Genomic DNA, 23,668 nt, shown 5'->3' with positions numbered 1-23,668 from the left:
AGGAGGGTGTTGCTGATAAACACTGCTGTCTTTTTGGGGGCAGAGCACTCTAAATTTCCTGAGTGGTAACTGGATCCCCAGGCACAGCTGGTCTCTATGTTGTCTTTAAAACCTCTCAGCTCCATTTTGGGGTGCATTTCTTTTTTTTTTTAGGGAGTATGTTGGTTTGTAAAGAGAGGATTACCAAGTACACACTGCCAACCCCAGTCAGACTCTCTCCCTTTCTTGGTCCCTTGATTCTGCACAGTACTGTCTGTGGCTCCCAGGGGCAAAATATGGACCCACACCCCTTCCCAGAGGCTCTTCTGGGAGAAGGAACTACCCTTTACCAAAAATCTCGTCAATAGCCTGTTACTACATTTATTTATTAGCTAGATGCACAAAGCTTCCTTCAGCCTTTCTGGACCTGAGCTTCTGCCTTCAATTCTTCCATAGCGATCTATGCCTGCACCTGTGAATCAGGTCCTTTTCTCCCAAAGTAACTGATGAGCATGGTTTTTCATGAGCTTGCTGACATTTTACTTGTCTGGAGAGATTACACTGTTAATCTCTCAATTCCATATGCAAATAATGGAGATGGGGGTTGCATGGAGAAGCTTCAGTTTTCCATCTGCTGAGGTCACCATGGAACCTCATCACTGTCTGAGGAAACAGACTGGAAAGATACACTGGTGTTCTGCTAGTGCATGGGTGCCCAAGGAATTAGTTTGGCTGTAGAAAGGACTTCATTTAGTGTTCCAGCGATGTCTGTTAGAACTTCATTTACTTTTTTCATGCCTTGGCTAATTTTCCATTATTAAATTTGGCTATTGTACCTTATTACCATCCCAGAAAGCCTTGACTTCACTTTCTGGGCTACTTTAGTGTTGATATCAGCTAAAAAAATAAAAGCATCTCCTTTCTTCAAAATTACTCAAGTAACTCTTTTTTTAAACTTTATCCCATGCTCTTCAAAAACTATTTTAGGTGATTTTCCTTCATTTGTTTCTACCATAATAAAAAAGTGGGTTTCTTTTTCATCTTCTCAATATTTGTTATTGAGAAGTATTTTTTTCCCCTCAGAAAACAAAAGTTGGCAAAGTTTTCTTTAAACCAATAAACACCTTTCAAAATGATGCTACAAATTCCCTTTTATTATACCTTATCGCTAAAGTATTTTTCCTTGGCCATATAGACCTTTTATCTGGTAAAAGAAAGTTTTTTTCTCTTGGATGTAACTGTCTTCAGTAAATATCGCTTCAGGATACAGTGGCCATGTGCAGAAATCTAGGCATGTAGGATTTGTACTCAGAGTGATGGGAGGAATTAATGCTCCCCCCAACCCCCCACCCCCACCCCTGTTCTTCTCACCCTGCAGATTTGGAGCACGTTGGAGGTGGGCAGGGCCCTTCCCAGTCATTCAGTAGCCAGCACCCTCACGTGACTTGGCACACTGAGCCCCAAAAGTACAGGGCACACAGCTAGTTGGTGGAAAGTGGCAGTGAAAATGGGGCCCCACATCTGTCTCTTTGCTGAGATCGAGGATGAGATGAACTGTGCTTTGTAAAAGGCTAGTCTAAGAAGGGACTTAACATCGGCTCCTTTTGTATTCATTCTGTTTGAATCCTGGTCTCTTTCTCACTAAGATAAGGTCCTTGAGGGCTAAGGCAGACTTCATTCCTACATCCCTTGAGTGTAGGGGTGATGGTTACATTTCACCTGATGCCAGCTCTGAGCAGGGTGGCCCAGTGATACTGACTGGGAAGTGACAAGTGTATTGACAAGAAGGAGTTGCTCTATGCGACCTGGGAACTTGCCGTTCCTGACTGCAGGCCATTGTCACCTATATTGGAGGATAACCCACCTACCTCTGCACGCACACAGGTGGGCAGTGTGTACACACACAGACTGGCACACCTTATCACTCACATGCTTACATTTTGGAAAAATAAATCATGAAAAGTCGTGTCACATACATTTGCCATGTCTGTGTCAGTATGCTACTTTGGGAAAAAACTGGACTCACTTTTAAAGACAAAAATGGTAGCTTTCCTAGAACCATGATTACAGTTTTTTTGTGTCTTGTTTGACAAGACCTTTCAAATGTGATTTGTTCACACCAAACTTACCTTACATTCAGAAGTGACAATAATTGATAGAGCATAAAGATCTGAACTCTCTGAGTTGATGTGTATGTGTGTGGTTGGTTGGATGGATGAATGGCTGCTGTTGCTTAGTTGTTTTTTGTGTCCTTGTTTATATGCACATGTGCATGTGTATGTAAATGATAAAGAGATAAGAGGATTTCACCCTCTTGCCAGTTTTCTTTTTTTTTAGTTATCGTTTTATTAGTTGGCTTCTTTAGTGGAATGGCTCTTGCCCATGTCCTTCTCTCAAATGGAAGTTTTTTCCTCCAGAGATGCTGTTTCAAAATAAAACTCTTCCTTGTTGTACATAGAACCCTGACCTCCTAGTTTTTAAAAAATCTGGATTTTTGGTTTGTTCTTTTCTAGCTGTATAGTTCTGGGGACGTCCCTTTATGCCTAGACTTAGGGATTTAAAAAAAAACAACAAAGAATTCAATTACATGATTTCTAAGACCCATTCCATTTTGAAATTCTGATTCCTTTGCGAGACCCATAAATAATCCTTTCCCTCTTACATGAGGGGAGAAAGCATATAAAAAACATAACCCAAATGTAATTAGGGTTCTCCAGAGAAACGGAACCAATAGGAGATAGATAGATATAGAAAGAGACTTATTATAAGTAATGAATTGACTCATGCGATTATGAAGACCAAGTCCCTAGATCTGCACTCAATAAGCTGGAGGCCCAAGGAAGTTTATAATTTAGCTCTAGTCTGAGTCTGGAGGCCTCAGAATCAAGAGAGCTGGTGATGTAGTACTGGTCCAAAGGCTGGCAGACTTGAGACCCAGAAAGAGCCTGTGTTTTAGCTCAAGTCCAAAGGCAGGAAGAAAAACTCCCATGTCCCAGCTTGAAGGTAGTCAAACAGGAGGAGTTTTCCTTATTTGGTTAGGATCAGCCTTTCTTCAATTCAGGCCTTCAACTGATTGGACAAGGCCTACCCACATTAAGGAGGGCAATCAGTTTTATTCATTCTACCAATTTAAACTCATCCAAAACACAGAAAAACTTAGAATGTTTGACCAAATATCTGGTCACCCCATTGCCCAGACAAGTTGACCCATAAAAATTAATGATCACATCAAACTTCACTGAAACAAAATTGGAAGCTTTTGCTTTTTTCTTCCTGCCTAAGCAGTGGGTGTAGAATTCTCCCAGTAGCCGACAGCTGTTGACCAAATTTGGTGTGAGTAACACATTTCATACAAAAACTTTATGTCTGGAGGCTTTATGGTTTTTAAATGCTTTTCAGCTCCTTCTATACTCTTTTTCCTTTTGTGTTTATTTTTCCTGGCAGAGCAATTTGTACTTTCTGTCTCTGTTGCATTAACATTTGAATATTGCCCAGCCACCTGCTGAAGGTGGCTATAAGCTCATAAAGAAACAAAATAGTAGAATACACAACTATTGCTTCAACTTTTTAGTGGTACACCTTGATTTTGCTCCATGTGGCCCTGTCCAGTACTGTTCAACACACCATGTCCTCAGGGGCCACGTCATCAGGGAAAGTGAAACCTACCACCTGCTTTGCCTGCCATCTGTTTTGACATGTCACAGCCTCAACTTCTGGAGACCACATCTTAATAAAGTCGGTCAGTGCAGCCAGTGGCTTTGGAGGCACTAACAGAGGAGGGCCGAGTGGTAATTCTAGCAGGTGTATGGTTTCTCAAGGTCCCCACTCCCCTGTCCAAAGACTAGCCACACTCCACATTCATTCTTGTTTTGAAAAGTACTGGACAGTTACCTCCAATATGTTGCCTTGTAATAATCCCCTCCTCATTCCTGGATCATGAAACTCCAGAGGGCTTCATTGACTTTTTCTGGAACATCTCCAGGTTTTTTCACATTACTGCTTGCTTTGTGGATGAATGATTATTGAGGTCAGTCTGACAAAAGTGACTAGGCTTCTCTGGTCAGGATGCCCTTCTCCTTCCTCAAACCTAGCCCAAACTGGCCCGAGGAAAATGAGTGTATTGACCCATAATTGGAAAGTTTATAGGAGGCATGTGTCAGGCATGGCTGGATCCAGGGTCACATATTCCAGGACACCTTTTCCTCCCCTCCGTCTGCTCTGCTTTCCTCTAGGTTGACTCCATTGCATGGGGGCAGGTTCGAGTCCAGAGAGACCTTATGTCCCCACACAGTTCTGAACCAGTGTCTGTGGTCAGGGGGCGTAATGGGCTGAGTGCATTTGAACTGAGTAAACTTGCCCATCTGTGGAGCTGGGGGTTAGAGTCTACTCTACCCAAACTGTATGGCTCAAGAGTCAGGGTGATACCTCCTAAATAATTCAGTGTACTGTTAGCAGAAAAAGCTTGAATGGATGCTGAGCAGAAAACTTGGCAGACATCTGCTTCATCATCTTTAGGATTTGTTGAAGAGTCTTGTATTTGTTAGGGGAAGACTCATTTAGAGTTCTCTCATGGTACAAAATGATTTGGTATTTGTATGCACACTTAGATCTGTTTATACGAAATCTTATACCCCCCAAACTTGAAGTGGCTTATGAGACTTCATATTATGTAAAAAGATTGGAAGTGAATAATGAAGGAAATTAGAGTAAAGAGGAAAGCAAGATAAACCTGTAAGATAAGATGGGGGTAAGGTTAATCTCACAAATTTCAAAGCTGGGATATCCTACGAGATTGGTAAACATGACCTGCAAATTTGGCTCTGAGATTCCCAGGAAGAATATTAGATCCTATACAAAGGGGAGAGAGAGAGAAAATGTGTGTGTGTCTGTGTGTGTGTATGTGCATGCAAGCCCCTATGGGAGTGGAGACCCTAAGAGGCCATGGGAAGATAATATGATCTCTGGGATATCCTTAGATTCATTTCTTTTCCAAACTCCTGGGATGCTTGCCCTCTGGAATTTTATATCTTTGCTCTCAGCATTGTGTTAGGAAGCAAAGCAAGCAGACCAGGATTGAAACCCCCATACTGCTGGGTTCCTTTCAGGAACAATTGAAGGGCTAAACCATGTTCCCTTTGGTGGGAGGCAGTAAGATGAGTCACTGCTGTGACTGGGGCACAATAGGATGACCTCGGTTGTAAAGCTGGGCTAATCTGGAAAATGGACTCATGCCTGCCCCATGACTCACGTTCCTGTTTACAAAAGAGCCCCGTGGAGAAGTGCAGAGTGGGAGGCTCTGCTTCCCGGATGGAGACCAGGGACGTCCAGGGCTGGGCACCCATGCTTCCTCTGGGGCTTGGGCTGCCCTTCCTGGGGACAGACCTTGGGCTTCCCGCAATGGTGACTTTCAGTGTCCAGCCACGGGGACAGTTGTAACTCATGAGGGCAGTGGAGAGGCACCGGTTTGCAGGTGATGCGGCCCCTTCTCATTTTGGGTATTCACATGCTTTTGGCTGGTTTAATCCACCTGGAGAAACCCCCCCCCCCACCATCAGAGGACCCAGTTATCTGAGAACCATGTAAATTATTCTAGAAATGTGGCTGCTGTTTCATAGATTTGTCCATTATTTCCATTGCTTTTCTAACTCCTAGTCTTCAGTGCCCACCATGCTCATTCTGCTATTTAGTGAATATCAGAACATAAATATTGGGTATTGTGCCCAATCTCATATTCTTAACCTTGAATTCTGTTTTTTTGGGGGGGGGATTAAAAAGGGTGAAAAAATTTGTTCATGGGGATTTTCCTTCACATAGAACTTTTTAACAACTAGGGTAGAGAAGACATAATTCTTTACCATGAACACAAAAGTCATAGGTCTTTTCTTTTTAAAACAATTAGAATGATATTTCCTTGTTGTGAAATAGCTGTGCTTGGATCCTAGGTCATTGTTAACACCCCTCAATTCTCTACCCCATTTTTAGAGCAATAGTCAACATCTGGACAGGAAGATGCATCTATGTAGCAACAGTATGAGTTGACTGAGACCTGGTTCAGGTCCCCCTTCTCCCGCCGTCTACTAGCTGTGTGACCTTGGGCATGCTCCTTAACGTCTCTGAGTCAGTTTCCTCCTCTGTAAAATGGGCACGACAGTACCCACCTCACAGGGTAGTTGTGAGGGATAGTGGAATGACACAAACATTCCTGTCTAGAACCCTAAACAGAGAAGCAGCGCTCATCACAGGGCTCCAGCTGAGTTGAAATGCAGTAGAGCACTGACTTCTTGAGCACTCAGGTCTTGTGCTACCAGATCCTTCAAGTGGTCCAGAGGGGCCAGTATAGTTGCAGCTCTCAAAAAGGTTGCAGCCTGGCAGAGGGAACGGTATTAACACAGCTCCCCAAATAGCTCTGGAGTGGCATGGAACCCCATGCAACTGCATTTTTGTAGGGTAGAAATACTGGCTCGGCCAAAATGTTCATTTGGAGTTTTCCTTAGAAACCTGGATGAACTTTTAGGCCAACCCAATAAGCAGCAATATTACACGGTTTAAATTAATGGATGATTCGGTAAGGTAAGTTGAGAGAGAGGGAAAATGCTAGCCAGTGGGCTTCTCAGAAGAAGGAGTGATGGGCAAGGTGGGCAGAGTGGGAAGAGATGCCCAGAAAGGCTGCCTGGAGGAGGCAGTGTTGAAGATGTCTCTGGCAGGGTCCCCGAGCTGGCCGGCAAGGACGTGGGAGAGTTCAGAGTTCAAGCGGGGAACGGCGATCCTCCCCCTCCTGGAGTTTGTAGAGAAGTGGGGGTTAGCGCAGGACATCAAGCTGGGGGCCGTGAATGCCTTGCTGACTGCGCACCCCTCCCTCCCGAGCCTCACTCTGTTCCCCTTTCTTCCTGGCAGCAGTGCCCCCTCCCTTGCTGCACTCAGGGACATGACTGTCAGCACTTCTACCCCCCCTCAGACTTCACTGTCAGCACTCAAGTCTTCAGGGACATGAAAAGGAGCCACTCCTTACAAAAGGTTGGGGAGCCCTGGTGTTTGGAGGTAGGTCTTGGAGCAGAATGATGGTATGAGATGAGCGGGCTCTGGACAGAAGCACATGGTTTCCTTCCCGCTAGGGCAGGGCCCATCCTCCGTGGTCCCTGAGTCCTGTCACATCCCTGTCACGTTGGGTGCCATGATGTCTGGGTGTCCTGACCACGGATAGGTTTATCATAGCCGTAACAGTGCCAGTTTGCAAGGACAAGGGGAAGGAAGATGCTCCTGCGAACCCAAGGCGTCGGGCTCCCAGTTGAAGCCACATGGTCTAGCATCTTGTGTGGCTTCCATAAGAATGATGAACAAGGTCATCCCGTTAAACTTGACCCCGTGGAAATGATTTCTTAGGACTCTTCAGAGGTTCCAGTGGAAGAGAAGGTATCACCTGAACTTGGCCTTTGTTCTTCATTCTTTACAACTTATAGATTTTCTTTTCACATTCGGGGTTCCGGGCTCTGCTCACCCTTCCTGCAGTGGTGCTTCCCGAGGCAGCCGCGCATGGCTCTTCTGGCAGATGTCGCTCTCAAGGACAGGAAGCATTGTTAATTTCCTTTAAATAATTCAATCCCGTGTCAATATCTCACACTGCTCCATGCTTGGGAGTGACAGTTCTCATCAAATTAGTAGTCCCAGAGAATAAAGAACATCTAGAACGTGTTTTCATCCTCAGAAAAGCAAAAGTCAACACAGATAAAAATCATCAAGTTAACTCTTTAGACTTAAACGGTGAATGATTTAGTAACTCATGTTAGCTTCTGACTTTCTTCCTTTTCGAAAAGGAAAGGGAATATTTAAGAGCCAATTAGTAGAGCCTCTTGTCTTTGACAAACATTGATTGTATACCTACTATGTGCTGATTGCCCTGCAGCATGTTAGGGCTGCAGGGACAGAAAACAGCAGAGGCCTAGAGTAATACGTGACATTTGTCGGTGCGTCTTGCCTTTGGAGTGAGAAAAGGCGGGTGAAATCATCCTGAAAATCTTTTCCTAATTTAAAAAGTAGTAAATAGCCCTGTAAGAAAACAAGACACACATAGAGAAACATCCAAATGTTTCATCCAAATGCAGGAGAAAATGTCAACACATTCCTTTTTTACCTAGTTGTGAATCTCTTAATATTTGGATGCATTTCTTTCTTGTCATTCATGTGTCTAAAGTTTAAAAATGGTTTGTAAAACATTTGTGAAACATGGAATGGTTCGTTACAGAGTTTTGCCTTTTCATGCGGTTATTCTCGTACACTATGTTGTGTCTTATTTCTAGTTAGTTACACGGTGTCTTGTGGGGCTCTTCCTGTCTAATTAGTCCCCTCTGACCAGATGTGACTAAAACTGAGGATGTGTCTAGGGTCTTTTGAACTATCCCCAAGCCCACCCCCTCCTTCTGATGAGCCCTGTGCTTAGATCTGCTGGGGCCCATGTATGTATATGGCCCGGGTCTTTAACTGGCCTGAGTTAGGTGGAGCAGGGAGGCTGACTTCTGTGCGGCAGCCCTGGCCCGAAGGAAGAGCTTTTTCTTAGCAGCCCCTCCTTGGTTTGGCTTTTAATAAGCGCCTCTGTTCATCCTGACTATGGATGATAAGGCCATACCGAACATAGTTATTCCTCCACCAGGGCCTGGCAAGTGGTAACTCATTAATCTTTGGTCAGAGTTACAAGATAGATAAAGGAGAACCAGGCACCCATTCTGAGTTGACGAAAACGAAACAGAAACACTGGTTTCTTCCTTATAACTCGAGATCCACAGGCGCCGACTAGCTTGCTGGCGCCAGCCGGTTTCTCAGCTTTGCCCTCGGGACAGGGAAGCATCTCTTGGGGAAGAGCCAATTACCCCGGCCTCCCAGATGGGGGGACTAAGTCCCTGAATTGTGAACAGACCAGACACAGAGACACCACTCGGGCTCTGTGACCTCAGGCAGGTTACCTAACTGCTGTGTGCTTCAGTGCCCCCATCAGTGCAGGGGGACCCGACGTGAGCTGTTGTGAACCTCAGTTGACTTGAGGCATGTGAAGCGGGAACATGGCCAGAGGAGCTTGTGTGCTGGGTCTGGCACAAGCGTCTGGCAGGATTCCGGGGGAGTCGCACCCCGGCGGTGTGTCTGTGTGATGGACTGGCCTCTGCTGGGGTAGTTCAGTCCTGCCGCATGGTTTCCAGACATAGCTCGGGTGCACTCCAGGTGCTTCCGGGGAGCATCGCGGAAACTGCACACGACCAGAGGAGGCAGAACCAGCTCTGAGTCCAGCATTCTCTCACCTCTGCTGGCAAGGTGCTTCATCCATCTGTGACACAATCCCCATGTCTGTTAAAAAGGGATAATGGAGGAATCCCTGCCCCAGCCTCTTTCACTGGGCACCTCCCAGGATCCCTTGAAATCCTGATCAAAGAGACTTTTCAACACAGCACCTCCTAGGGTCTAGGCACTTCTCTAAGGGATTTGTGTATTTTAACTCTTGAAAACCTGACAACAACCCTAAGAGGAAAGTGCTGTGGTTTTGCCATTTCGCAGATGCACCTCAGAGAGGTTAAGTAACTTGCTTAAAATTACACAGCGAAGGGGCGGAGCTATAAAACTGCTATTAATGAAAGACCATGGCAGTAGTCTGTGGTTTGGAGCCTTCCCCACCAATCATCTTCCACTCGCTAAAGGATATTGGGTTAGGTCCTGCTCAACACCCAGCCATCTCAGGAGCTGGGAGGAGGCTTCTGATTCAGGATATCTAAAGTCCAGTCTTGGGTTTACAGGTACCACATCTGGGATCCTTTCTAACCCATCCATTGGCCCTTCTCTCTCTCCCCTGCGAGTCAGCTTGATTCTAACCCTTTAGCTCTCTCCTCAAGGGAATTAAGGTTGGTAGACCAGTTGAGTAAATATGGGTAAGAAAGTCAATATCCACCTGGGCAGGCATGAGTCACTTCTTTCTAGTTAGCTATTCATGGCCACTTTCAAGCTCGCCACACAAAGTCATTACATTTAGGCTATTACCATGTTTAATAGTGACAATAATAGGGTGTGACCCATGGTATAAATGCATTCAGATAAGAAAGAAAGTGTTTTTTTTTTTTTCCTGTAATTGCTTAGTCAATACCATTTTCACGGAAATGCTTGCAAACAAACTTTTAAAGAGGTCTTTGTTCGAATCCTTCCCTTATTCTGTGCTTCCTTCCTCTTGAAGGGCTTTTTTGAACTTTTCCTGATCAGTGGGCTGGGGGTTAGCAGGGTGATACCCTCTGTCCTTTCTGATGTTTTGGTATACTGACCTACGTTTTTGCTGGTTTTGAGCCTAATTTTATTTCATTTTTAGGTGTGTGTGTGAGTTCAGGAGAGAACACATTATTGCTGATACTTGCTTATTAACTTCGCAGCTTAGACATGTAAGGGGGAAAAAAGACTTCTGCTAACTTTGCAAAGCTAGTCACATAGACAGGGAGTTAACCACTTTGGTGAGAGGAAATGAAACTTTTCTTAGGTTTATTAGACCACATCCTATAAATCTGTGGCTCATTATATGTCTGATTTCTAAAAAGCATGGCATCATGGCCAGAGTTTTATTTTTGCTCTTAGTCGTTGAAAAAAATATAGATATTGCTTCATTTCCTTAGATCTATGTTTTTCAATATGTTATGTATGGAAAATCTGGATTTACACAACAAAGTACATTAGAAGGGGGAAGTATTAATCTCTGCATTACAACTTTGGATTACCAAGTATTGTGTTCAGCTAAAATGTTTAGTTCATCTTCCCCCTCCTGATTACATAAAGAAGCAGGATGAGAGAAATGGTAAAAATGTTCCTGAAAGGCAAAATTAGTATTTGGACATGCTTTCAGTCTTTTAAAGGATGTGTTTAAAAAATGAGAGGTGGGCTCATATCATATATGTAATTCTTTTCCATCCGTCTGACATTTCTTGTAATAGAAACCCTTTCCTGTGTATCCCGCGAAGACTCTTGGTAAAACGTCTAGCGGTATCCATCCTAGAACTGGGTATCTCTCAATATGTTTAGTCATTGCCCCCGTGCAAACCCACTGTTTCTAAAGTTGCACTATTACAGTCTGATTGCATCTCATGTGGGAAAGAGTGCAAGCTGAAAATAACAAAGACAGAATGACTGTGGACATTCCCTCATGCCCCCATGATGTATATGACCCGTGGCTTAGCACACACAGCCCTGGAGCATTCTGTGCAAGCAATCCAGCAAATTCACTCTCCTCCCCAGAATTATTCTCAGGGTGGGATGACTGGTGGTGAGACCACCCATATTATTTTGTTATTTCTTGTTTTTCTTTCTGCAGAGCTTCTTTGTTGAGTTCTTCTAGGTTAAATGTGTGCGTGGATTTCCTCTGCCAAATTTCAGCTCCACGAGTATAAGTGGGCATCACGGTGCCTAACTGGAATTCCCGATACTTCAGAGAAGCCACACTCCCAATGCATGGTGAACGTGGTGTGATTTCCCCTGCCACGTGTCAGAGCCCTGCAGGATTGACACAGTTTGACCACTGCTTGCACAGGGCTCCCTACCAGGGACACAGGCCCAGAGAGGGAAAGGATTATTCTGGGCCTAATGTCCCTTGTTGACATTCCTTGGACCAAAGGCATGCACACTGATCACTTCTTATACTTTTCTCCACCCCAGGAGGCTGGTATACAGAGTAGGAAGCCCAGGCAGGGTGCGTGAACATCCTCTAAGGACCTCATCCCTTGGAGGGTGGGGGCGTTCTCTGGCCCTGCATCCAGCCTGTGGGGCCCCCCTGAACCCCGCACGGACGCCACAGGCTGGATCACGGCTCCTATCTCTGTAACTGCCTCCCTTTTCCCCATTCTTTGTGAGTCATATGTTTTCTTTGCAACTGTGTGACAAAGGTCATTAGTAGAGAAGACTCGGGCCTTCCATGCGTGACATCTTGTCATCCACACAGTTTATTGGTTTGGGATCCTCCCCTTTTGTAATTCTGTGAGGTGACAGATCAGTTTTTAATGGGCTGTGCTGTGTCAAGGGAGAGTTTAAATTAACCTTCAGACTTTTTATACCTCACAGGGCCCCTCAGATCATAGTACACGGTCAGTATTTGAAGAGAGGGAGTGGATGCTTTTTACTCACAATTTTGACATTCTATTGAATCCGCCTGTCTGTCTGTCTGTTTCTCCGTGATGTGATACCTCTGTTTCTCAGAGTACTTTCCTTTAATGATGTCAGTGAGGTAGATGTTTGGAATTGGGGAACAGAGAGGAACCACACTTCAGCCCAGATTCTGGAACTTAGTTTACTCATTTTTATTAAAAGGAGATTGTCAGGTCAGCAAAGTGGAGGATCTTAGTTTCTAGCCTTCTCTTTCAGGCCAGTTCTATGCACCTGATCCAGAAGGTATTTATTGTATCTGCTGCTGCTAGTTTTGCAGGAGCTGATTCTAGGCGCTACCTCATCTTTTATTCTTTACTCCACACTTTCCCAGCCTTCTCCTTCACAACACTGAACATTCACTTCAAACCTGTTTGCATTAAAGGAATGTAGTAGTTCTGAAAACAGTTTTTTGATGTTGGTTTGGGGAGTAAGGTGGTAGAAGTGGCCTTATCTTCTCTGATAAGGCCAGGTTCAAGTTTTGACCACCCTTTCCTCAGGCCGTTCTTTCCCCATCAGTGACTGGCCACCTCTACTTGAGCTGCAGATGGGGAAGAAGGTGGCCTCTGTCCGGCCAAGGAGTTTTGAACTAGTTGTTAACAACCTCCTGGGGTGTATGTGTGTGCTCTGTTCTTCCCGGGCCCCGCCACCCTCGGGGTGCTCACAGCTCGGCAGCATTTTTCTCTGGAAAGGTCTAAATAGCAGGCCTGTTTGGGCTCAGAGTGAAAGTTTCTGTTTTGGAAAAGCCAGTTCCTTCCGATAAGGGAGGGTGGGGACGAGGAAGGAACTAGAGACGCCAGAAAAAGAAGAAGTGAGAGTCGCAGGAGGCAAGGGGAGGCGAGGAGGCGGCGGGCGGGGTGACCAGGGGACGCTTGCTGCCCGCTGCGTTTATTTCCCAGCCCCACCTGTCACTTGACTGCCCAGCTTCGCTGGAGCCCCCTATGTGGCAGCCCCTGGGCCCCAGCGGGGACCTCTTGCTGCTTCAAAAAACAGAGCTGGCAGGAGATGGTGTTGGGTTGGACATGATGTACGGGGCTGGGGTCAGAGGGAGCATGCAAGCGCTCAATCACTGAGTGCTCAGCCTGGACTCTGCCCACCGGGTTTCTGGCAGGCCCGGGTGGTTCGCCGGCAACCAGTGTGGCCAGGGAGAGGTGCTGTGCTCCTGGGGAAAGGAGAAACCCCTCTACCAGAAAGTAGAAGAAACTCGTAATCAGCCAAGAGATCCCAGTTCACAGCTCTGCCTCTTGGACAAGTTTCTTTCTTCCTGCCCTTTTTTTTTAATGTAAGAACCCAGGAGAAAGCTGGGTGGAGGCGAGAGGGAGGGGGAGCTTGCTGATGATGCTTTTACTGGCTTCAGGAATCTGGGCAGTTCCTGAAGGGCAGGTGGGGCATTTCTCTGCCCGGTGGGGCATTTCTCTGCCCGGTGGGGCAAGGACAGCAGTGTCTGGGCATGGACTCGCATGATGCAGTGTTGTATGCGCTTCTAAAGGGACTGGGACATTAGTTTTCCTTGACCCTGTCCTGCTGGGGGCAGCAGAGTAGACTCAGATCAGGTTTCCTGGTGGGGGACTTTTCTCCCTGCAGTCTTGCTTGGTGGGGTTACCTGCAGCTGTCTAGTTTTTGATTTGCACTTACTGTGTGTACTTCTGTGTCCCTGATTCTAGGTCTTAGAAGCAGGCTTCCTTGGCCGTGTGGGGTTTTCAAAAATTGTATTTTAACATATGCAACAAAATTGGCCTTTTCTTTTGGTCTACAGTTCTGTGAATTTTAGCATCAATTCATATTATCACCACCGCAGTCAGGATACAGAACAGTTCCGTCACCTTATACACACTTTTATGCTACCGTTTTAAGGTCACAAGGGATGTGGGGTTTATTTTTTTTTAATTTTTATGGTTTTCACCTTTGAAAAGGTATCGTTGACCTGATCTGTCTCTTTCATTCAGAGGCTGACTTTTCATTGTCGATTGTGTTTCTGCTCTGCTCTTTCTCCACCAAGAGATATAACCAGAGGCTGTTTTTGCCCACACCCGTAGGATGCTTTGGGCTACCTTGTAGATTTAGGAGAACTCAGGCTAATTCTGACAGTGGCCAAAGAAAACTATAACTAGTAAGGGACATGTTCTTGCTGACCATCTAGGGAGCCTTGTGAAGGGAAATGACTTCTGGAGTATTCTGCTTTAAATTATCTGTTATTGTCTCCTAGATGTCAGGACCGATGATCAGGACCGATGATCAAGGTTTGTTGTTGTTGTTCAGTTGCTCAGTTGTATCCGACTCTTTGTGACCCCATGGACAGCAGTACACCAGGCTTCCCTGTCCCTCACTACCTCCCAGAGTTTGCTCAAACTCATGTCCATCTAGTCGGTGATGCCATCCAACCATCTCATCCTCTGTGGCCCCCTTCTCCTTTTTCTCTCAAATCTTTCCCAGCATTAGAGTCTTTTCCAATGAGTCAGCCCTTCACATCAGGTGGCCAGAGTATTGGAACTTCAGCTTCAGCATTGGTCCTTCCGATGAATCTTCAAGGTTGATTTCCTTTAGGATTGACCAGTTTGATGTGTAAAATGAAGATGGTACATCATCTGTAGATTTGTTGACCCATGTGGCTCTCGCAGACTGTCCTCACTTATCTGACTACTTAGGTGAAGCCAGAAACAGAATTGCTTCCATGATGACCCATGCCTCCCCAGCCAGGTTTAGGAACAAGCTGGAACAGCCATGGGAAGGCCAGAGCTGTGTGTCACCTGCTGTGGTCAGACCTTCTGCTTTCTTCGGGAAAAGTGAGCTGCAGGAATGTTTGTGTTGTACATGCAGATCCTGTGTATGTGCCTATCCTCCTCTTGCGAAACGAGGAGAGGTGACCTCAAGGGTCCCCGACTCAGAACGTCACACTTGACTGAACAGTTGATGATGCCTCTGTGGTGGATTTTGCTGGGAAGGTGGCAGCAATCGCACACATGTAAGATCTGGTGTAATCTGATTCCTGCCTTTGTAATTACTTGGAGATTTGCCATTACAGCCAATTGAGAAGTGGAAACAGTGACCCAGAGCAGAAAGCAGAAATTATAGGGGTGGAAAGGGGAGGTAACATCCAGAAACACAGTCGTAACTCTCCTCCTGGCTTTCTGAGATGGAAAACTGCTTTAGAATCAGGAGAAAGTGTTAGAACCACTTTCTAAAAAATGTCACCCCTCTTTCCTGTCTGTATCCCCACTCCTCGCTGCTCTCTTGAGAGGCTGAAGGATCCCCTCAGAGTGTGGTAGAGTTGGGGCATCCAGGGTTTAGTTGAGAGGAGTAAGTCTGCTGATAAGAAACTACCTTTGTCTGGCAGCAGGTTTCTGTAGAGGAATGTCCTCCAGGTGCAAGAAGAATGGTTCTCATTTAAAAAAAAAAAATCACACACTAAACAAAGTAACAGGAGCATGGGCGCCAGGACGAAACCAGGAGAATAGAATAGCTCTCAGACACAAGATGCTTTTCTGCATCCTGATTGACAGGTCAGGGGTGCTGTGGAAAGCCAGGGCTGGCATCATTTTCACATGTGGAGCAAGTGTAAACCCCGGGACCTGGGTGCCTTTACTTTGGAAGATGCCAGAGAAGAACTTACAGAGTGATCATTCTCCCTCCAGAGGTGCTTGCCGTTTGTCTGATCGATGTCGGAAACATGATATCATTTCTACCAACACCCACATAAGAAGGTTTCTTTCTTTTTTTTTTTTCCCTTTTCTTATTTGGGTGACAGATTGCATGTTAGGGCACTAAAAGATGAAAGCACTAAATATTTGCTTTAGAAAAACACAGCGAAAGATTCTCTCATCCTCCCAGCTGAAAACTGATGGGCTTAGAATTCCATTAACAAAAACGACTGTCTGCAGTTAAATGTATTGCCACCCTCTGGGCACGGTTAACAAGTGGGGGAGAAAGTGGAGGTCGAGGGGTGGAGGATTGTACAGCAGTCTTTCTCCCGGGGAGTGGAATTAGGGCCCTTTCGTCGACATGGAGGTCCAAGGTAGCCCAGAGAAGTGCCTTCCTCCTTCTGTCATGTCGAGCTCCTCCTTCTGGGTCTTTTCAGTGGATTTCCTCTCCATAAAAAGGATCTCTTTGTTACTCCCTCTTTCAGATGTAATGATAAAGTCGTAATTCTTACAATCCTCTTTGGCATGAGCTGTCTTGCCTCAGAAGAAGAGAGAATGCGTTTTGGCACTTGTTGATGGTTCTTGCAAAGTCTGTTTAATGGAATGATTAAGAGCGTGAATTCAAACCCTGCCTTTGCTACTGACTGGCTGAGTGATCGTGTGCATAGTATAGTTTCTAGACCTCAGTTTTTCCGTCTGTAAAGCAGGGAAATTTTTATACATCCCTTCCTTTATTGGGCAATTTCACCGAGTTAAGGTGGTGTACATGTCCATCTGTTAACATCTGTTGTTTAGTTGCTAAGTTGTGTCTGATTCTTTTACGACCCCATGAACTATAGCCCGCCAGCTCCTCTGTCCATGGGATTCTCCAGGCAAGAATGCGGAGTAAGTTGCCATTTCCTCCTCCAGGGGATCTTCCCAACCAAGGATTGAACCCATGTCTCCTGCATTGGCAGGTAGATACTTTACCACTGAGCTACCAGGGAAGCACTTCTATCAACATTAGCTCTTACTTATTCATTCTCAGTGGATATTTTTAAATTCATCTCTTTGAGAGGAAAGAAGGAGGAACCCTTTTCTAGTAGGGGTGTAATGTTAATGTTAGCCACCACTTATTAGAAATTTGCTGTTGTTCAGGCTTTGAGTTCAGTTTTTTGTAAATATTCTTGTTTCACACTTATAGCTACTCCATCACAAGAGGAAAAACTATTTTTTTCCAATTTTTTATATACCTAATGTTTATTGAGTGCTTTTCCATGGACCAGCTCTAGTTTAAATGGTTTTTCATATGTTAATTCATTTCACCCCCTACCCCACCTCCCAAAGGTAAGAGCTATTTTCCTCGTTTTTAAAGAGAAGGAAACTGTGGCATAAAAAAAATTTTTTTTTTTTGAAATCAGCCTTGGTTCTACGGAGAGTAATATTAGGGCTGGGATGTGAAGGCTTCATCTTCACATGTTTGTAAAGCCAGGGTGCGCACCTCAGTGCACTGCCAGCCTCCACTCTAACATGTGAATGGTCCTAGCTCACCAGGATCATGCATGAGATACACAGATGCTCTCCAGATCCGCTGCTTTATGATAGTTGGGAAGAAAAATCTTTATTACCGGAAGTTGTGGCTTCTGAGTCTCTCAGCAGTTTGGCAGCACAGATTTTTGATTTGTTTTGTTTTGTGTGTGTGGTTTTTGTTTTTTAAATAATTAGAAACAGTTAGACTCTCCTTACCACCCACAGTAAAAATTGCTTGGATCCCGCAAATGAAAGAAAAAAAAAGAGTCCATTTGGTAGAATGATTAAAACGGGATTTTCAAGAGGAAAGTTCCATTTTCGAGGGTGAGCTTTAGATGTCTAAAGGCTTAGGGATTTCTTGCTTTTCACCTCCCCCTTTGTCTGAATTCAGAATCAAATAGTGTTAGGGGCGGTTGCCAATGATGGGAGGGATTACGCACAAGATGGCTCTGGGACGAAACCTACATTTTTTTGTACTTATTAATGGTATGTCTTTTGTGCGAGTGGGTGTGAGGACTGAGGAGGAAGCATATATTTACATGGTGTGTGGTCCTTTCTGCTTCATTTCACAACCTGTGATGGTGAGCTAGGGGAGGAGGAAGCCTTAGCACAGCCATGAGTTTCCATTGTAGGGATTGTATCACTGAGGCATGAGGAAGCCAGGCCTTTTTCCACGTCAGGAGGACTGAATCAGAGTAGCTGGGACGCCTGGTTTTTAGGACTCTGTTCTAATGATTCACGCTATGCCCTCACTTTTATACACATAAAATGGGTACCCTTGCACATATGTTGTTCGCCTCACTCTCCCTTTCTCAGACCAGGGTCTGAGTTGATGTCTTTGGCCAAGTCAGATGTGCTGTCCATTTGGAGATCCTTTGCTCCTCACATCCTCACCAAAACTTCCTTGTCATTCCAAGACTGTAGCTAGTCACGTGAGTGAAGAGACGATTTTCTAATCCTCATGGGTGCTTGAAGGGATTCGCCTTTGTAAGAGAAGGAACGTCCCGCTGGAGGGCTGTCTGTGTGTCCCATTGGAACCCACATTGCTTTTGACTTCTATTCTATGATCATTCCCAGGCAGGCCTCCTCTTGCCATTCTGACTTGTTTAAATTTATGGGTTGTTGGCAAGCAATTTTTTGATGCTATTCTTCCCATAGCCAGAGGCCAAGATCCCTTGTGGAGCAGTGCCTGAGTTTAATGGATGTCATCTGGACACCAGGGAGGGGCGTAGCGAAGCACTGGGGGAAAGTCTTAGAAGTGAGATGCTGCCCCTTGATGCTTGTCTTTATCCCTTTCAGGGCAGTGCATTCAGAGAAATGATTTTGGTGCTATCATGGCATTGTGTACTGTGTCCTCTAATTTTAGGACAAAAGGTTCAGTGTCCTAAATGGACTTGTAGATGGCCTAAAGAATACCCCGTAAGCCACCCATTCAACTTCATCTTGAATATCTCAGGTTTATTGAGCTCTTCTCCTGGTTATAAAGCCAGAAGATCTGGCCATAGCTTTTGTAACTCCAGGTGTAACACTCCAGGAAGCATGATTTTACTCTTCTGGCTGTCTGGGGGTTTGGTTCTCAGGCCAGGTTCCAAGATAGACAAGACAGTATCATCTTAGCTTGATTTAATGAGCTTAGCTTCAGATTAAAGGGAGTCTAGAAGTTACCAGGGCTTCCTTGGTGACTTTGTGGTAAAGAATCCGCCTGCCATGGCAGGAGACGAGGGTTCAATCTCTGAGTCGGGAAAAGATCCCCTGGAGAAGTAAATGACAACCCACTCCAGTATGCTTGCCTGGGAAATCCCATGGACAGGGGAGTCTGGTGGACTACAGTCCATGGGGTCACAAACGAGCTGGACACAACTTAGCAGCTAAAAAACAGGAAAAAGTTAAGTGAAGCAGGGATGCGGCCGGGTCTTTCAGACATCAAACTTCTGATTGATAGCTGTTACAAAGCCTTGACTTTGTGGGACAGGCGAGTAGTTGGCTTGTAATAATGCTTCTGGACACAAATTATGAGAAAGCTTGCAAAATAGGTCATAACATCCAGAGTGACTAGACAGAAGCACCAGCAGCGCTTGGGACAGCTCAAGTTCACCAGGCACTGCTGGGCAGAAGCTGTTCTCTGCTGGGGATGAGGCGTGAGCAGGATGGACTGAGTCTTTGCCTTCAAGGAATCGCCCTTCTAGCTAGAAGTAATGACTCGAGTTCCTCGGACATTCTGCTCCCTTTTGGTCCCTGCCCACCCTGAGGTCTGCTCCTTTCTGAGGCATCATCAGAAGAAGTTGCCTCCTGGGCTCCTGGAGAACTCAGAACTCCCTCCATGATGAGATCCCTCCATCTTGATGGGAATAGTCTCCATAATGAGGCTTTCGAGAAAAGCCGTGTTGAAGAGGGTGTGTTCAGAGTGGACAAGCCCACTTTCAAAGCTTGGGAGGTTCTGACCACAGACTAGATGCCGCTAGACCCACTTCTCTGCTTCATCTCTTGCTTCTGCGTGGTCACCAGTGTCCTTTTGGTCTCACCCTCCCTCTCCTCTTCGCCAAATTCATTTTCCCCATCTCAGGGAATTTCTCACCATATTTACATTCTTCCTTGTTCAACATCAAATCTTTGTCTCTGTTCCCATCACAAAGATCTGTAACATACATACCTGGTTGCCAGGCATGTCCTGCCCAGGCTTTAGGCAGAGCAGAGTCTCTGGCAACTCCGGCCTCTTACAGTTTAGAAGAAGGGGAGAGAAAAGTAATTTTAAAGCGCCATAAGCTGGAGTTGTTTAGAATAGGGCAGGCAGCCCTCAGTCCTCTGATGAGCAATGTTTTTAATTAGAATCCTGATAGATTAAGAAAATATGTGACCTCTAGATTTGAAAAAAAGCAAAAATGTTACCTAGGGAGATTGACTGGGATGGTCTCGCAGGTAAGTTCAAATTGAATGTTGCTCAGCAGGTAGTAGGCTGATGGTAAGGTCATTGTGTATATGAGCCTGGGCTTCTGGTACAAGACAGATCAAATAACTCAGGTCACAGAAATGGACTTGAGTAACCTCAAAGTATTAATGCAAACAATTCTTTGAGCCACTGACCCCAAGCAGAGGGAACAAACTTGTTCCTTCTGGTTCGAGTAGGTGGATGGGTAGAGACAGTTATAAAATCTTAGAATTGTCAGAGCCAAGTGGTAACTCAGGCCTCCTTGTGCCATCCAGTCCTCTCTGTAAACCTGGGGAAACCGAGGTCCAGAAAGAGGAGATGACTCCATGGAGCCAAAGAACTATGGAGTCAAGACCACCAGGCTCCAGTCCTCTCGGATTTTCTCCTTCTATTCTGCCAACCTCTGATTCAAGGTGGAGTTTGATTTTTGCGGACCTTTCGTGTTAAGTGCCGTTAATTTTAGGCTCCTTCTGGGTCAGTGTGTGCAGTTAAGTATGTTCACTATGAATTTGCATATTTTCCTCTTAGAGGCTGAGTCTCTCTGGGATGCCCCGGGCACTGACATGATGATGATCGTGGTGGTGATGAGGATGGACTTGTACAGTCAATCTGCTTGGGGTTCACTAGGGAGAAGTGAGCTGAAGAGTCTTAGGGAGTCTTAGAAACTCTTCCAGCAATGAATGTGCTTTAGCAACACGTAGGAAGTCAGATCTTATGTTCATACGTGCATTTTGAGTTAACTAGTCTCTGATACAGAATTATATCCTTTTCTATAACCCCACCAACCTTCTTTCCCAGAGAACTCATCTTTGGGAATCCTTTTACAGGGTTGCTTTCTGGGTGTGCATCTAAAACTCAGAGAAATGTATGAAAATGATCCTTTGAAATCAAGTTTGATACCAGCACTCTATGATAAACCTCAGAAAGTGTCTAGGTTGGGCATTGTCAATACCTGATGTCAAGGCAACCCTGACAGACAAGAAGAATGCATTCAGGAGTTCAGCAGTGATTTTTCAGTGTTTGCTGAGAACCCGGTTCTGCCCCTTGTGGTCCCATGTCCTGTGACAGAGCTGGTGCTCTGGGTCAAGTTCAGCAAGTTTGTTTTGACTTGCAGCCGTGATGGGACTGAAGCTCTCATTATGTAATGTTAAACTGGGCCGGAATGTCAGCTGGGCTAGGCCTGCCAAAGCTTGAAGAGTTGATTGGAAATGGGCTATGTTTAGTGTGACTAATCCAACTTGGCTGGGGAAAGGGGTGGGTAGGTGTCTCTCTGAGGAGGGAGGGAGGTATGATTTGTGCTATTTTGAATGTTAGCAGTTTGTGTAAACTCTGCAAGACCCAGCCCCCACAATCCCCTAGCGGGAAAAGAAAAAGTTCAGCCTTATGACCAACTAGTAAAATCGAGCGCGGTTGACTGACAGATAACCCAACGTTGCCGTGGAAAGCTGTGGTCAAGGCACCAGGGTCTGTGTATCACTTGCAATCAAGGAGTTAGCACTTGCGGTTGATGTGAAATGGTGTTTCTTAAACACCTAGCTGTATCCATCAAATTTTGCTAGCAGTGGTAGTCAGTAATTTAAGCAGTTATACAAAGTAGATGCTGGGTTCCTTAATAAAAATAGCAGTCAACCCTAATAAAAAATTTAAAGCAAAGAAAGAGGTGGGCTATTTTCCCAATAAAGATTTGAAAGTATAATTTAAGGTCTGTCTGCTGACTGACCTTCTTGGTCTTTATTTAGGAGCCTTTTTCTCCCTCTGCCCTCATGGTCCCCCAACCCTACCCCCCATCTTCCTCTGGGCTCTTCTTAGGGGACAAAAGGATCCCATTTTTATGTTAATATCTTTCGTAGAAGGTAGAAATAATCTGGAACCCCTGTTTGCACAATGATCCTGAAACACAATGTGGTCCCTACCCCAGCCAGAAAAAGGTTGCATTTTGGTGAGCATGGCAGAGCCCAGCCTCTGCACCACCCGAGGTAAATGGGGGGCGGGGGGGGGGCTTGCTTTTGTTTCTTCTCTGATGAACGATAGTAAAGTGTTCACTGAACCTGGAAACACCTCTCTTTGTGTTCAGTGCTCTCCTAACACAGGCCGTTAAACTTGGGGCCATCACTCTTGGTGGGGGATTGAATGGGGCCATTGTGGGGGGAGGGGCTCACATGGAAGCCATTGAGGGCATAGAGATGCCTTTGTTTTTCTGAGTAGTAAGAAAGGGAGGAAGACCGTGGAGACCTCCAGGCATCAGTGAAGCCTGTGCGCTGACTGTGTTTCCAGGTTTGCGTTTTCTTCGAGGATCTCCCCACCTGAGTGGTTGCGCAAGGTCAGCATGGATCAGAAGCTCCTCGGAGCCCCCTGCAGTAGAGACCTGGTGCCCACTGTGTACATCTGAGTTGTGGACCTTGTCTTCCTCTGCATTTGCGGGATGCTGCCCGCCTTGGGCCTACCTGTAATTCTGCAGGGCAGTGCTGTTTTCCAGGCAGCGGAGTTAAAGACATTGGTTAAAAATCACTCACTCCACCTTAGGGATAACACCCAGTTTCCTGCCAGCGACGTTTTTGTGTCACTTCCCTTTTGCCATCTGGTCTTCAGAGGCACTTCTGATCTTAATTATAGCATTCAGCCTCTGTTTATTTAAAACTCAGAAGATAAATAGGCTATGGAGGGTTTATCTGTAGTCATTGTGCCAACATACCTACCAACTGTCCCCATAGTTAGTAAAGTGCATCGCTTCGTTCCCTGCTGACAGTATTTGCACACACACACGCACACACACACACATGCAGGCCATCTAAACTGATGCGTTGATCACAGGCGGGAGTGTACAGCCAGCTTCCAAACTGCTGTGCTGGCATCTTCCATCTAGCACCTCTGCTGTGCAGTATTGCCTAGAGGAGATTTTAGTCATAGAACTGGGAGGAGTTCGAAGATCTGGGTTCACATTCAGACTCTGCCACTTGCTGTATTATCCTGGGAGATTATTCCCTAGGAGCTTCCGTTTTGTCCTCTCAAAATACAGGGACAGTGGCATCAACATGCGGAGGGATGTGAAATTTAAATGAGATGTTCACGGAAGGGCAGAGAACAACTTTTAGGCATCTTTGCACAGGGGCCATTCAGTGTTCCGCTGTAGAAAGTGAGACCTCATGGGGCTTCAGTAACCTGCAGGTTATGATGCAGTGGCATCCACGGTCTGTTTTTGGAAACATAACACTCATACAATTCATTATGCTGTTTTTTTTCACCTCTTTGATAATTTTTATATTGTAATTAAACAGTGGTTTATATCAGAGTATGTAATATCTTACTGTTCTTTTAAAACGTGTCTCTGGCTTGAAGACTGGAACACATTTCACAGAGAATAGCTTTGCTGTACTTGAAAGTGAAAGTGAAAGTCGCTCAGTCATGTCCGACTCTTTGCGACCTGTGGACTGTACAGTCCATGGGATTCTCCAGGCCAGAATACTGAAGA

The 23,668-nt window shown here is 45.4% G+C and overlaps 1 protein-coding gene across 43 annotated transcripts in view; it reads left to right on the top strand.

Moving 5' to 3' along the window:
- The window catches only part of TCF7L2 (transcription factor 7 like 2), a 215,485-nt gene that overhangs the window by 117,937 nt on the left and 73,880 nt on the right, over window positions 1-23,668 (top strand). For 11 of the 43 annotated variants that reach the window (XM_081539297.1, XM_081539288.1, XM_081539279.1 and 8 more), the window contains one exon: window positions 6,874-7,017. The exons of 30 other annotated variants lie outside the window; for them this stretch is intronic. In XM_081539297.1, the coding sequence (XP_081395423.1) occupies window positions 6,874-7,017 (144 nt within the window). The remainder of the gene's footprint in view (window positions 1-6,873; window positions 7,018-23,668) is intronic. 2 more of the 43 variants (XM_081539532.1, XM_081539241.1) reach the window with 1 other exon arrangement.

The sequence above is a fragment of the Giraffa tippelskirchi genome, chromosome 2 (assembly GCF_054371585.1).
Source record: "Giraffa tippelskirchi isolate mGirTip1 chromosome 2, T2T-mGirTip1v1.2.pri, whole genome shotgun sequence".
Classification (NCBI taxonomy): Eukaryota; Metazoa; Chordata; class Mammalia; order Artiodactyla; family Giraffidae; genus Giraffa; species Giraffa tippelskirchi.
Note: the sequence above shows the minus strand (reverse complement) of the source record. Positions and strands in the feature narration are given on the sequence as shown.